Consider the following 16,536-nt stretch of genomic DNA (forward strand, 5'->3'; position numbering starts at 1 on the left):
AATTTTATAAGCCAGTCATGGAAAGAGAATCTGTCCCATGACTCCAAAGCATTCTGTTCTGTAGCTCCACTATAATTACAGACAAATGCATCTAATCTTCCCATCATGTGTTCTGAGTTACAGGATTCTCTTTTTTCTTCTGCATTTGATAATGTTGTTATCTTGTTATACTGCATCATTTAATTATTCCCCAAAATAGAGATCTTCAGAAAATCTGCTCAGAAAAAGTGATTTGGTGTTCCCAAATCAAGTCACAACCAGGGTGTTTACACAGAAATTAGTCGTTTTCAGAGCTTTGAGATTGCTGTTTTCCTTAGGGGTCTCATCCACCACCTAAGACTGCTGCAGTCTTCCCACAGATAACTTGAGGGACTCACATATATAACTCCAGAGAAATGCACTATGTAGGTATCCTCAGAGACCTACAAGCCCAGAATTCTTTCACAACGAGCATGGCTAAACTCTCTGATATTAACCTCCAAGTGTCTAGCTATATTCAATCTAATAACTCCATAAACACTTCCTGAGCATCCAGTATGTGTCAAATACTAGGACAGTATTGCAAATGCAAAAAGGAATAGAGCACAGTCCCCACCTGAGGAAGTAAATAATCTCTAAATCTGATCATCAGAAGGCCTGAAATTTAATTTTACTAGCCCTGCTACCTTTAATCAAGTCACTTAGTTTCTGAGCCTCATTTTCCTATAAAACCAATAACATTGAGACAGCTTCCCTATAAGCCATGAAATAACATGAAATAAATAGATTATCTGGGATGAACGACAGTGAAGTCATTCAGTGTTGTCTTTCCCTCCCTCATAACCGTCTGTCCCCTTTGGATCCTTACCTTTACAGACCAAAGAAATTATTTCAGTCTTTCCTTAAATCAGGGCCTTTACATTTTGTTCCATTTTTCCCTAGGCCATTTTTGCTTTCATTATGTCATTTGTTTTTAGATAAGTGATCCTAATATACTGGGTCAGAAATATGAAAGTACTATGACTTGTACAAGATGAGGTCAGAGTGGGGACGCCTGGGTGGCTCAGTGGTTGAACGCCTCCCTTTGGCCCAGGGCATGATCTTGGAGTCCCGGGATCGAGTCCCATATTGGGCGAGCTCCCTGCATGGAGCCTGCTGCTTCCTCTGCCTGTGTCTCTACCTCACTCTCTCTGTGTCTCTCGTGAATAAATAAATTTAAAAAAAAATTAAAAAAACAAAAAACAAACAAACAAAAAGATGAGGTCAGAGTGTAAGAAAGCCTTACTGTTGGGTTTCCAGTAAACTTTCTTTCTTTCTCTCTTTTTTTAGATCATTTATTTATTTATTCATGAGAGACACAGAGAGGTGGAGACATAGGCAGAGTGATAAGCAGGGTCCCTGCAGCGGGGAGCCTGATGCAGGACTCCATCCCAGGACCCCAAGATCACACCCTGAGCCAAAGGCAGACGCTCAACCACTGAGCCACCCAGGTGTCCCTCCAGTAAACTTTCTGATGATACCCAACATCTTTTAACCTTTCACTCTCACTCTTTCAGTGGTTTGCCTGCGACATCGTACAGAACCGATGTCTTTTTTTTCCCTGTCATTTCGGTTTCCTTCACTGGATTGTAGTCGAACACTCATGATCCTGTGATAAAATCATTTTCCCTGAATGTGTTTTCTTACACTTAGTCACATTAAAACTCCTCTGCCACTTTTCTGCCCACGTCCACATCTTCTTTCAGTTTATCCCTAATCAGCTTGGCATTTTAATCCCTGGAAGAGCTCAATGCCATCTGCATACTTGGCAGTTTCCCCTTGTACTCCCTTCCAGATCATTTATATGAATGTTAACTAAGACACCATGCAGCTTGCTTTCTATCTAAGAAGGACCTTAGTTGCAGAGCATTTGATTGAACAGCTTAATCACTGAATTCAGGGCACCTGGGTGGCTCAGTGGTTGAACATCTGCCTTTGGCTCAAGGCATGATCCTGGGGTCCCAGGATGGAGTCCTGCATCAGGCTCCCTGCAAGGAGCCTGCTTCTCTCTCTGCCTATGTTTCTGCCTCTTTCTCTGTGTCTCTTGTGAATAAATAAATAAAATCTTTTAAAAAAAATCACTGAATTCATATCAAGGAGTAGCCACAGAACTTTTTATCCAGAAAAGTGTTCACTTATTCCTGTTGTTTGCTTCTTATTCCTAAACCAATTATCCATAACAGACATATCTCTCCACATATGGAAAGAAAGTTATATGGTTCGTGAATTAGAAAACAAGTCCGAATTTGAGTGAAGAATTCCTTTACCAATGTTAAGTCCCTACCTGACTATCTTAGGTCTCATTTATATCTCCAGAACATCTTTAGTAGGAGTCCTATACCACTTTCTATGACTTCATTATATCCTCTTAGTTAATATATTTTTATTTTTTATTTTTATTTTTTTTTAAATTTTTATTTATTTATGATAGTCACACACACACAGAGAAGGAGAGAGAGAGGCGGAGACACAGGCAGAGGGAGAAGCAGGCTCCATGCACCGGGAGCCTGACGTGGGATTCGATCCCGGATCTCCAGGATCGCGCCCTGGGCCAAAGGCAGGCGCCAAACCGCTGCGCCACTCAGGGATCCCCCTCTTAGTTAATATATTTTTAAACATCTTTTTAAATAACTGTCATTTTCCAGCCAGCTTCAAAGTTCCTAGGCCTAATCAATCAAATGATTGAGTTGTCAGATGAGTGTTATGCAGTTGTTCTGTACTGGTAAAACCAAATTCTGATATCTAGTTACTGCATCAGCTTCCCAAATGATCCCAAGGCCTTGTGTGGTCCCTCCAGTCTTTCCCACATTCCACATAAGGTAGTCTCTCAGATTTTAGACACAACTGATTAAGTCACCTCCTGGCTTAATATTTTTGACAGCATTTTTGGAGACAATTGAGAAAATTTGAATATAGACTCAGTAAAGTTGTTAAAAGTATTTGCCAATTATTTTTTTTTGTTTTTGTTTTTGTTTTTTAAGTATTTGCCAATTATTAAATAACAAATTAACTATTAAAAGTCATTACCCTAAGATAGGCCAATTTGTAGATGAAAAGTAGATTAGAAGTTACCATGGACTGGGGGTAGGGGTAGGTAGGTATGGGCAGTTCTTGCATAATGGCTACAGAGTTTCTATTTGGGAGGATGAAAAAATTTTGGAAATAGTGATGATGATTGCACAGCACTGTGAATGTATTTAATGGCACTGAATTTTAGACTTAAAAATGGTTAAAGTGGCAAATTTTCTATATATTTTGTTACGTTAAAAAAATAAATCACCACCCAGTTAGAGATAGTACTTAAAATTTTATAGAAGGAATGACATGATATTTGGGATTTGTTTTAAAATGCTCAGACAATTGGGGCAGCCTGGGTGGCTCAGCGGTTTAGCGCTGCCTTCAGCCCAGGGCATGATCCTGGAGACCTGGGCTCAAGTCCCACGTCACACTCCCTGCATGGAGCCTGCTTCTCCCTCTGCCTGTGCCTCTGCCTCTCTCTCTCTCTCTCTCATAAATAAAATCTTAAAAATAAAAAATATATTTAAAAAATAAAAATAAAATGCCCAGACAATAGTCTCAACAACAGTGACGGCAATAGATGGAAAATATTGGCAAAATGTTGATAACTATTGAGGGTAGTTTTTTCATAATAAAAACATTTTAAAAAAATTTTGGAAGCTAGCCATTAAGTCCTAACTATTCAGCCTGACATCTGAACCCTTTGCCAGTTCAATGCTTCCATTTCTTGGAACCTGCAGCTCCCACTGCTCTGCCAACAGTGTCCTTCCCTGAAGTCAGGAGGTCTGCTGCTGTGCTCTGTGTTCAAGTAGCCTCTCTGCCTTTACACTCAGCCATTCAATTCAAGTCTGTTCCTCCTTCTCATGTGGCAAATTCCTACTCAACTCTTTAAGACTTAGCTCCCTCTCTGGAGCCTTCCCAGACTTTTGCAGGCAAAGAAAACTCCTTTGAGTTCTAAAAGTGCCTTGTTGGTACTCCTGTTACAGCTTATACCCTATATTTACACATATACTTCCTGTCTATATTTCTGTTCTCCACAAACCTGTGAGCTTCTTGAAAGTAGAGGGAACTTATTTTTCATTGTACATGTTTCTGTGCTGAATGAAACTTCTGTTGTTTTAGTTATGTGCTTTAAATAATTTTTAAAGAAAGATTGAAAGTTGGGCATGTGAATACTAGTTTTAAAGCTTAAGAGTTGAAAGGGACCTTAGCAATGACCCATTTTGGTAATGGATATCATTCTCCTGTTCTAGATGGTGCTTTCGCTACTTGGCAACTGCTAATGCATTTATTACAGTTCCAGCACCTCCCACTGGATACTCAGTAAATTGTTGCTGAACTTACTGACAAATCACAGCCTGTCTTTCTAAAGATTGCAAAAAGCTAAATATCTAGCTTGAGGGACACAGACTTTCTAAAAGAAACAGTGAATTTTCGCGCATAGTCAAAGCGGCAAATAAGCACCTGGAGATACGTTCCTGGGTCAGTGGGGTTGGTGGCTATTCAACAAGCTAAGTGAATGCGTGAGCTGGGACAGCATATCTGAAGTACACATCTTGCCAGTGGGTGGCGACAGGACCTCACAAACTTCAAGACCAGCCGGCCCAATTTTACCATAGGGTGGGAAATAGGAATCCTCTAGTATTTCTAGTGTGCTTTCTAACTTCTTGATGCCTAGAGATGCTTGACTGGAAGAACAAGCCAGTTAGATGGTGAGTGCCAGAAGCTAAGCACTGTATTAAAGATAAGTATCCAGACAAGTGCCAGGCATTTACTAGGTGCTAGACTAGTGCCAGAGCTCTAAGAATGCTTGTTAATGCTTTCATATTCTAGCTTGAGGTTTTTGATCCTTATACAAACCTCAGGCACCTAGGGAGGATTTACACTATAGACTTTTTAGGCCCTTTAGTTCCAGTGTGGATGGAGATTAAGAAAAGATTTTTGTGTAGGGAAGGACAAGGAAGAAAGAACATGACACCCTCAGGTGTTTACATATGAGAAGAGAGGAAGAGGCTGGGCCTTTAGAGACAGGCTCAATTCACTGAGTCCTGAAGGTGGCCCCTTCTGGTTTTCTACATTTGTCAAGCCAAAACTATCACTCCTGCCTCGGTGTCCATCGAAAGATGAATGGATAAAGAAGATGTGGTATATGTATACAATGGAATATTACTCAGTCATTAGAAATGACAAATACCCACCATTTGCTTTGACGTGGATGAAACTGGAGGGTATTATGGTGAGTGAAATAAGTCAATCAGAAAAGACAAACATATGGTCTCATTCATTTGGGAAATATAAAAATTAGTGAAAGGGAATAAAGGGGAAAGGAGAGAAAAATGAGTGAAAATATCAATGAGGGTGACAAAACATGAGAGACACCTAACTCTGGGAAACGAACAAGGGGTAGTGGAAAGGGAGGTGGGCGGGGGTTTTGGGGTGACTGGGTGATGGGCACTGAGGGGGGCACTTAGCGGGATGAGCACTGGGTATGCTATATGTTGGCAAATTGAACTCCAATAAAAAAAAAAATCACTCCTAACATCTCGAGTCAATAAGCAAGCCTTGATTGTGATCTAGGTAAGTACATAGCTCAGTGAAGGAGTTGGAAATTTATAGATATGATCATTATGTTTGTATAGGCCTTAGCTCAAATCATATAAGCTGTCAATAGGACATAATCATTATTTAAAATCATAAATGTTCTGGAAAATCCAGGGCTCACATATGGATGGATGGTCCTTACTCTGAGCATTATTACATAATCCAGTTGTCTGAGCTGAGAGTGGGAGAGGGATGTCCCAGGTTATTGAACAACTGAGTTTGAAAGTTGGTATCAGATGATAATGCTATGAGCCAAATATCGTGAGCAGACAATACATGGGATGAAAGTTCAGAAGAGGAAGAGGCCGTGTTGGCTGTGGTAATAGTAAAACAATAATAATACCTGGTACATAAATGTTTGTTGCATTTTGCCAATAGTACTTCATATTTGCATAGCATTTCAGAGTTTCCAAAACAATTTCATGTCAGTTATTCTCATGTGACTTTATTAAGTCTTCACAACAACATGTGAGTATGGTATTAATAAATGAGGTAAAAATACATAAAATACTTGGAATATTGGCTAGTGCATAGTGAATGTTTGCTTCAGTATTACAATTATTATTAACCCTATTTTATACATGAAGAAACTGAGGCTCAGAGAGGCAATACTTGCCCAAAGTCACACAGCTGAAAAGTGGTAGAACTATGCCTGAACCCAACCCCACTAGCTTATTTCTAGACCTTTCTCCATTATCCTATGCATAAAACAGGGAAAATTTAAGTTAGGCTTGCCTAAGTTGGGCCAAGTTTTGAGGCAGCCTTAGCAGAGAAGTGCCTGAAATCCTTAGCCTCACAAGCCCTAGTTGGATAGGAATTGTGAGCATATTCATTGCCTTGAATAAGAAGAGTTAAATCTAGAAGCCTCTACTCATTTTAGCAGTAAGGTGATATGGTTCCTTGACTGGCCCATCAAGGAAGCTGCAAGCCATTAAACCCACATAGATCCTCAGCTGCTAGGCTTGTTAAGAAAATGTTACAATAGAGGGAAATTGACAACACAGGCACCATAGATATTTTTAGTCTGTGCTTCAAGGATGTACATCTAAGGTTCTTTTTAAGATGGAGCAAAGAGGGTGAATTTAGGCTGATTTTACAACACTGCCAGTCAGAAAGTCCTACTCTGAGCCCAGTTTATGTAAGGAACTGTGGGGGTTGGGAGAAGGAGAAGGGAACTAAAGGAGGTGAAGTAACTTTCCCAAACTTTCAAATACTGAGAAGAATGGTATATTTTTCTTGGGGGTGGCATGGGGTAGGGGGCAGTGTTGCAATATCAGTAAAAACTGTAACTGTGTCTGTTCCTTGCACCAGCAATTCTGCAATAAATTGTTTATCCTTCTAATGTACAATATGGTAACTATAGTTAATAACACTGTATTGTATACTTGAAATTCTCTAAGAGAGTAGATCTTAAGCATTCTCACCACACACACACAAATGGTAACTATGTGAGGTGACAGATGTGCTAATTAACCTGAGTGTGGTAATCCCATTTCACAAAGTATAGGTAAATTAAGTCATCACAATGTACACTTTATTTTTTAAAAGATTTTATTTATTTATTTATTCATGAGAGACACAGAGAGAGAGAGAGGCAGAGACACAGGCAGAGGGAGAAGCAGGCTCCATGCAGGGAGCTCCATGTGGGATTCAATCCTGACACTCCAGGATCATGCCCCAGGCCAAGGCAGGCACTAAACCGCTGAGCCACCCAGGGATCCTCACAATGTACACTTTAAATACATACAATTTTTTCAATTATATCTCAGTACAGCTGGAAAAAAATATTTATCCTGTGAACACATTCTTTTTTTTTCTAGGGATATATATATAAAGATTTTATTTCTTTTTCATGAGAGACAGAGAGAGAGAGAGGCAGAGACATAGGCAGAGGGAGAAGCAGCCTCCATGCAGGGAGCCCGATGTGGGACTCCATCCAGGCATTCCAGGATCATGCCCTGAGCCAAAGGCAGATGCCTAAACCCTGAGCCACCCAGACGTCCCCCCCCCCCAAAAAAATATATTTTTAAGATTTTATTTATTTATTTGAGACAGAGTGCACAAGCAGGGGGAGCAGCAGAGGGAAAGGGAGAAGCAGACTTCTTTCCTTCTTTCCTGCTGAGCAGGAAGCCTGATGTGGGTCTCAATCCCAGAGTCCTGGGGATCTCTCACATCATCTCTCACATCTCTCACATCTCACATCTTCAGCCTGAACCGAAGGCAGATGCTTAGGCAGATACTTAACTGACTGAGCCACCCAGCGCCCCTGGATACATATATTTTTAAGATTTATTTATTTGTTTTAAAGAAGAGGGGGAGGGGCAGAGAGAGAGAGAGAAAGCACACTCCATCAGCATGAAGCACGGCTTCATGCCAATGCACGGCTTGATCTTAGGACCCTAAGATTATGACCCGTGCTGAAACCAAGAGTCAGAGGCTTAACTGATTGTGCTGCCCAGGAGACACTCCTATGGATATATTCTTAAATGTTATCCATTATAGCATCATTTATAATGGTAAAAACAACCCAAAAACTGAAAATCTAAACACTCACCAATATATATTGCTGAAATTACTGTATGACTCTCGAATGGAATTTCATGCAATTATTAAAAAGAAAGAAATCCATCAGTATGTGCTGAAAGCATATCACTAAGATGGATTTCTGAGTGCAATAAAAATCAAGGTTCAAAAAGGAAGAGTTTATGTAGCATGGCGCTATATGTATGTTAGAAGGATATAGGTGCAGACATTTTCCCCACACTGGAAGGATATGCTTGCAACTGATAATTGGGATTATGTGTGATGAAAAAGAAATGGGAATTGAGATACTTATTTTTTATCGTATTCTTTTATGTACTTTTGAAGGTATATTGATTAATTTCACCATATGACCTTTGTGTTTTTGTTGTTGTTTGTTTGTTTGTTTTCATTTAAGCCACTGCCTAAGGTCATAGAGCCAGGAAAGGGTACAGCTAGGATTCCCACCTAGACTGTGATTTCAGAGCCCTGTGATTCACAATTCCCCTGGATTCTAACACACTATATCCTAACACTGCTCTCTTAGTATCAGGATTTTTCATGAAAAAATTTCCAAACACTACAGCTTGGAAACTACAGTTTGGAAATTTCATGAAAATTTCCAAACACTACAGCTAGGATAATGTGCCCTATTCGCCTGCCATCTTTGACTCCTTTTCCATAAGATTGTGCTCAGCCAACAGAGGTCAGTGACCTGTAGTCAGGAAACACCGACTAAAATTTTCAACAGGACAGATTACCTTAAGGAAAAGGCATTAAGATCATTGGAGAGGTGGGGGCGGGGAAAAGGCATGAAAACAGTATCGTTAGCCAACTTGGTCAATGGGCAGATGCAGGAAGTGGCAGATAAACCAAGCCAGAATCTATAAATATACTTCAACATCAGTGTTTTAAACTCACAAAATAAGTTAGCGAATTAAAATACTTGGCAACATGTAAGCCAAGATAGATATAAACTCTTAGTTGTAAGCTTAGCTCCTATGAACTTTTCTGTGGTTTGGCCATATTATTTTACTTCTTCGGGTTTTAATTTCCCCATCCGTCAAACAGAGAGTACTATCTGCCCTGGCTGTTTCACTAAGTTGTGAGGAACAAATAAGGCAAGGAATGTGCTTTGAAAGTGCAAGGTATCATACAGAATGAGAGGTTGTTGTTAATGTCTCTGAGACTTACCTCACGGAACAAGAGCTATTTTGAGACAGGAAGCATCAGAAAGCATTGCTGGTAAAAAGGTGGACATATCTCATCAATACAAGAAAGGAACCTCCAGGGTCATTTACTCCATTTCTCCTTTTTAAAGTCCTGGATAAAAGCATACAGAGTCCAAGATCTATAGAGGAGTGATACTCCAGGGTCATTTACTCCATTTCTCCTTTTTAAAGTCCTGGATAAAAGCATACAGAGCCCAAGATCTATAGAGGAGTGATAGTGCCATATATGGACTATCATTTAAATCCATAAATAAAGAAATAAGAACAGTAGCCAAAAGGGGTACAGGCCCCTTGCTGGAGGGGATTGCTGAGCTATAAATGTTGAACAGGGTTCTGGAAGCAAGCTGATGAAGCTTAGTGAAGTATTGGGGCAAAGGTTGAGGGATAGTCTTCAGTGATGATGGCTGAGTGCCTCTGAGGAACAATTTGAGGATGGCCAGAGACTTGAATAGGACAAATGACAACTTCCTAGAACGGACTGTTCCAGAACCCAGAGAGGAAAGGAAATAGCCTGGCCTCATCCTGGGTAGTTCACAGGAACCAGGGTGGGAAGTATTTGTAGTGGAACTAGTGCTCGCAACATTAAGTCCCTTTGAGCGGAAGAAAGAAAATGGAGAAAAAAACATGCAGTGCAACACACAGTTTTTGTAATGGTGGGAGTGAAGATGGAGAGAATGAATCAGCAGAGGGAGACAGTACTATATAGTCCCAGGAACACAGGACTCAAACTTGGTTGTGAATATTGGCTCTGTCACTAACTTGCCATGTGACCTTAAATAGGCTATTTTTTCCCGAGTCTTGGTTTCCTCATCTCAGAAATGAAGACCTTTATCCCTATATAATAAGTTGTTATGAGGATTAAATGAGATGTTCTTGAAAGAAATTTTCACACAATTCCTAGAACATGATGCCCTTTATTTTGGAGAGAGGCTTTTAGAAACCTCCAGTGAAACATAACTAATTTGAAATTTCAAGGCACTGGGAAAGACCAACCTCACTAGCAGGTATAGTGTGGAAAGGCCCTTTTACACATGGAGAACTAGAGTAAGTGGATAGATAAGAAAATCTTGTGGGAAATGGGGAGATTAAAGGTAAAGTAGGAATGGGTATCAATATAAACATAAACATGGTCCACTGACAAGGGGCTCTGAAGCTCCTGAGGCATTAATGTGAGGTTCCTTTAGATGTGTGACAATATAGGAAAATAATAAGTACTGTATAACTCAGACTGAGTAGTTTTCTTAACTGAAATTCAGAAATACAGTATAGGTTTTCTCTTCAATTATAGTAACTTTCCTCAGCCTCCTAATTTTTAAAATTTCTTTTCCGGTATAATTAACACTTTGTCATTCATTGTCCTTTAATCCTTACTTTGTTGGTTATATTTGCCTCTTAAATTATTAATTGCCTCAAATCCTTTTTGAAAGTATACATATGAAGCAGTAAAATGTTAACAGTTTCTTTAAAAACTAAAATTCCAAGATGCCTGGGTAGCTTGGTGGTTGAGCATCTGCCTTTGGCTCAGGTCGTGATCCTGGGGTCCTGGGATTGAGTCCCGCATCAGGCTCCTGCAGGGAGCCTGCTTCTCCCTCTGCCGATGTCTCTGCCTTTGTGTGTGTGTGTCTCATAAATAAATAAATAAATAAATAAATAAATAAATAAATAAATAAAATCTAAAAAAAAAAAAAAACACTAAAATTCCAAGGGTGGAACCCAACTAAAAAATCAGAGTGAGTTGTAGGATGGGGGAAGATAAGAAAAGTATAGAGATGTGTGAGACTGACCTGATCTTTACCAGGAATCATATTAGGGAAACTCCTATTTCTAGACTTCCTTTATTTTTTTTTTTAAGATTTTATTTATTTATTCATGATGACACACAGAGAGAGAGGGAGGGAGGCAGAGACACAGGCAGGGGAGAAGCAGGCTCCATGCAGGGAGCCCGACTTGGGACTCCAGGATCACGCCCTGGGCGCTTAAACCGCTGAGCCACCCAGGCTGCTCTCTAGACTTCTTTTGTAGCCCAAAGATAAAGGGTATTATCATAAAATCCCAAAAGCTGGGAGTGAAATAGTGCATTGGATTATTTTATGGATGGGTAAACTGAGCGTAAAGAAGTGCTTTGCTTGAGGCTGTCTCATCATGATCTAGTAGTTGAGTTACGGTCCAACCCTATCCCAGGTCTCTTGACTCTCATTCTGGGGTTCTGTCTGCTGTGATCCTTTTCTTTATGATAGTAAATTTCTGATCTCAAATACTTGTACAAACTAACTTGTGTGGGTTGTTTTCTTTTTCAGGGCCAAGTGCTTCCGGGGTAAAAAAGTCCTTGGAGATTATGACATCAAAGTGGAACAGGTAATTACCCTGAGGCCCAGTGTTACATCTGCGTCATCATTGTTCTCTCAACATCTCAGAGTGAACCATCTAGTTCTTCAGAGTCGTCACTGGATTCCAGGCTCTCCATCTCCTTTTCCCCACCCCTTTCCCTGGGGCTTTTCTCTCTATGAGATACGGCCATGAAGGCTGCCTTTCAACTTCCCTGATTTCTTTTCATGGTCCTGTTGTCTGTAGAAAAGCGAGGAATGTGGTTCTTAGGGCCTCTTGTAGTGCAGGATTCTCAGGCTAAGGAAGACCTTAGGAGAATGTCTTCCTGGGACACTTGGCCACATCTCCATATTGTTGGTGACATAATATTCTTGGGTTGGCATATAACTGTCATTCAGTTATTCACCTGCAGTAGTGCCTACTTGTCATGAAGCTACAGCTTCAGAGAAGCTACACCATCTTCATTTAATGTAGTAAAGCCCTGAAAGCCACCCCCCCCCCTTTTTTTAAAATCTTCCTCTACCCTTTGCTTCATGATAAATAGAGAAGTCCATTTGGGTGGAGAAGGGGATGTCCAGTTTCAACAATGCATGTATTTTCTATGTAATAATAGAAGTTATTCATCATTCCTTACACAGTGTGCTATAATTTACAGAGTACTTTCCCACCCATTATTGCATTTAGCTCTTAAAACAACTTGTTAGATAGTCAGGGTTGATTAAAAATTATTCCCACTTTATAGATGAAACAATCTCCCCTCCCACCCCTGCAGGAGGACAAGTGACTTGCCTAAAGTCCATGTTGCTAACTGGGGGCAGAGCAGAAGTAAAACCCAGTTGCCATACTAAAATCTGGTGTTTTTATGTTGAAACTGACAGAGGACATGCTGCCCCAGTTTGCACTCCTACTTTGTAGAAAGGCAGCACAGAGGAGTCAGAAGACCTGAGCTTTGTTCCTATCTCTACCAACAATAAGTTTTGTTTGTCCAGAAAGTCATTTAACTGCTTCTTTATAAATGGGGAGAATTATCTTTGTCCTTCTTGCCTCAAAGACTTGCTATGAGAGTGAGATGAAATCAGTTTGTGAAAATGCTTTGAAAACTGAGTAAATGTTTGGTGGGAGGGCTGCTGTTGTTCTGTGGAGAACTTGGTAAAGCCAAGACTATGGCCTTAGTTCCCTACTATTTTTATTTATTTATTTTTACAATTTTAATTGTAGTAAAAAAATGTATATATAACATGAAATCTACCCTTTTATCCCCTACTGTTATTTTCCAGGCAGAATTTTCAGAGCTCAACCTGGTGGCCCATGCAGATGGGACGTATGCTGTGGATATGCAGGTACTCCGGAACGGCACAAAGGTTGTCCGGTAAGGTTCCTTCTGTCCTCAGTGTCCTGGCCTTCAGAGTTATTGTCTCTGGTTTGCAAAGGTGGTTTCAAAGTCAAGTGTTGGAGCGGGATGGGATATATTGTACAGAAGTTAATGATGTGTGCTATGTAGAAGTGGTAGAGGAAGGCAGAGAAAACTAGCTACTGCTCTCAGAGAGCTCTTAATCCAATGGTAGAGAAAGAACTCAGGACTCATTCAGAGGTAATCAGATTCCTATCAGAGGGTTCTAGGATTCCAGCGCCACTTCCACCAGTGTGATTTTTGTGCCTTTATCTCTGTGTATATTTACCCTGGAAAATAGGATTCCATTGCTTTAAAAAAAGGTTTGAAAATTCTAGTTCAACCTATTTTACATTGATTTGCTTAGATTTACTCAGTGAGTCAGTAGAAGAGCCTTGTGTTTCTATGTGAATTCTCTTAACTCCCAGCCCTGTATTCTTTCTATATTCTTCAGTCCTGGGAATTCTGATAGGAAAGTCTAGGTTGGAAGGGACATTGTATATGGAAGAAAAATTTGTAGTTACAAGCACTTACATGCCGGGTGGTATGCTGGGTAACTTATAGATGTGACCAAGTTTAATACAACAATTTTGTGAGGGAGATCATGAGAATTCCAGATGGGAAAAAATGGTTTCCACAGTGTCATTTTTCCCAGGGGCTCAGCATGGTATCAGGTTTTCAGATATCAGAATCTTGCTCCAAGAAGAATCTTCACTTCATCCTCTTCCCTACCTCAGTCTGCAGCATCCTGACACTGAGGTCTCCGATGTCCAACAGGGACTGGCTCAGTGACAGGGAAGGCAAAGTTCAGGTGTCTGGAACCTAGCAACAGGAAATGTAAACTCATCCATCCTAGAGATGAGGACAGAAAAAGAAATGTCCATCCAGGTGGGGAGTGAGCTCAAGAGAGAATGATGGGCCCCTACAACTGTAGGTAGAATGTAGAACTGTAGGCACCCCATAGCAGGGTGCCAGGAGGGATCTGGCAAAAATAAGGCAGGCCCTTCCAGTTATGAATATAGGAACTTAAGACCTGGCCAGTGTAGGAAATCTAGGGCTCAGTTCCTAAAACTGCCATGTAAGATTTGACTTTGGCTAGTTTCCCAGAACTGGTGCACAAGGAGATCAGAACAGCTCCAGTATATACCATCCTGACTTGATGCTAAGTTCCTTGAAGAGGGCATGGGCATGAAGTTTAAGGAGAGCTTCTTCCACCCCCACTTTAAAAGACCAATCTCTGAGCCCAGGTGGTACTGCAGCTGTACGTGGGGGGATGGATGGGTGCCTGGGCAAAGAACCAGGTAGGTATTTGCATATTGTGTGAAGCTGGCAAGCTCCAGAGCCTTGAGGGAGAATGCTGCCACAGAATGGACTCTCTGGGAAGGTGGCATTCCCCTGGAGTAAGGGCATGAGCATGGAGCGGCTGAAGAGTTTTGCCGGCTAGAGGGGAAATGCAGGGTGCCTTCCCATGCATGGGAACATTCTGTACTCCCAGTGCTTCCTGTAGCCATTGCTCAACCTCAGTTCTTCGAAAAATATTTGCACCCCTCCCTAGCGTACACTTTGGAAGAATAACATTGGAAAGTTTGGCATCTGTTCTCAGCCAGCCTGGACCCTTGCTCTCGTGGGGACCTGATGAGGGCATTGCCTATTTTAAGGAGCAGCTTTAAAGAGTCAGAATAGGACACTGAGATCAGGAATCTCCATAGCAGGGTGGTGAAGTCAGGCAATATGTCTTCAAAGTCTACTGGGACCCTCTTGGAACATGAACTCTGAAGCCACAAGAAACTTCTGCTCTTTTATTGCCCCATAGGGACCACATAAATTCTTGTTCACTTAAGGTGTGAGGGTCTGAAAATGTTTCTTCCCTCCTGAGGGAATTTGTACCTTAGAAAAAGACAATGCTTAATCCAGAGGAATGAGAACTTCAGACATCTGTTCCTTGAATCTCCTTTAAGAAGTGCCATAATACCTAACTGTCTAGGGCTTTGGAAATAGGAGGTAAGTTGGCATATGACCTGAGGTGCTGGTTGATGGGAAACTTGCCTCTACATTTTTACCAGGTCCTTCCGGCCAGACTTTGTGCTTATCCGGCAGCATGCATTTGGCATGGCAGAGAATGAGGACTTCCGCCACCTTATCATTGGTATGCAGTACGCAGGCCTCCCCAGCATCAACTCACTGGAATCAATTTACAACTTCTGTGACAAGCCATGGGTGGTGAGTGAGGTCCCCTTCCCCCCAGGTTAAAGGGTAGGATCCAGGTCCTGTATCTCCCAGTCCCCCAGGAGGCACCGCTGGTAATCAAGATGCACTAGGCACAGCTGAGAGGATGTGAGAGGAGCTTCAGATGGGACATGGGGTAGGGTGGGTGATAAAACATTATCATGGGCTGAGGTATCTTTGCTGCAGAGTGGACCTTTGGCCTCACAACAAAGTCACGCAAAGATTCTGTAAAGAAGTCCTTATAGGTCTGCAAGTGATGCCCTCAGTCATAAGATGCAAGAATAAAAATACCGTTTCTTGCCTCTGAATGGTCTATTAGAAAGGCCTGAGGCCAGTGGGGATCCAGCTCCTACAACTGCTGCTCCAGGCTGCCCTCTTAGAAGGAAACACCTGCTCCTAATCACATCCTCTTCCTCTTGTTTTTCAAAAATCACTTCAGCTATCACACTGGCTTGCCAAGGGTCACTGTAAAGTGTTCAGACCCCAAGCCTCTCCATCACCCAGGGAATTGGAGGGGGTGTTTTTTGTTTTTTTGTTTTTGTTTTTGTTTTTTGTTTTTTTTAATTAGACGGACCCATTACCTCTGCTCTTGATCGCTTCCTCACACTTGAACTCACTGTTCCCTTAGAAGCCAGGGAGACCTGACAGTGTAAGACAAAGAGCAAAGAATGAGGAGTCAGTGGGAGCTGCTATGGTTGAGGAAGGAGGGTTGGGTTCCTGATCACCACTTATTCAACCTTTCTCTGTGGCCTGAGGCATCTAAGAATCCTAGAGTTTTGCAGAAACAGGCTAAAAGTGTTGTATGATTTGAATGTGTTACTAATCATGGAAGAGCATATTTGAGGCCTTTATCAAGTTTGTTTTCTAGGGATCTCCCTTTTCTCCCTAGTCATATAACCTTCCCTACTGCATATAAACCCTAGTCCTTTCCTTCCCCACCCTTTCAATACCTGCTAGAATTTGGCTCCCTCATAGCCAAATGAGCTGATTCTGCTATTGCTAGTTCTTTTCTTGTTAAGTAATCCTCTCTGTGCCTGGTTTCTTTGTCTGTAAACTAGGAATAATAGTAGTATCTGTCACCAGTTTGATAGCCTGGTTGTTATATTCTTCTAGTATTTAGGATCTCTTAAAGAAAATAGTCCCCTGCTTTATGTTCCAAAACTATGCCAGAGGCCAAGGTGGGAGGATTAAAGAGCCTATGCCTAA

The 16,536-nt window shown here is 41.2% G+C and overlaps 1 protein-coding gene across 1 annotated transcript in view; it reads left to right on the forward strand.

The window, feature by feature from the left end:
- SYN2 (synapsin II) overlaps positions 1–16,536 on the forward strand; it is a 199,414-nt gene that overhangs the window by 140,415 nt on the left and 42,463 nt on the right. Inside the window, exons 2-4 of the mRNA XM_041762197.1 lie at positions 11,687–11,744; positions 12,992–13,083; positions 15,168–15,324. Coding sequence (XP_041618131.1) covers positions 11,687–11,744; positions 12,992–13,083; positions 15,168–15,324 — 307 coding nt within the window. The remainder of the gene's footprint in view (positions 1–11,686; positions 11,745–12,991; positions 13,084–15,167; positions 15,325–16,536) is intronic.

The sequence above is a fragment of the Vulpes lagopus genome, chromosome 7, assembly GCF_018345385.1.
Source record: "Vulpes lagopus strain Blue_001 chromosome 7, ASM1834538v1, whole genome shotgun sequence".
Taxonomy (NCBI): Eukaryota; Metazoa; Chordata; class Mammalia; order Carnivora; family Canidae; genus Vulpes; species Vulpes lagopus.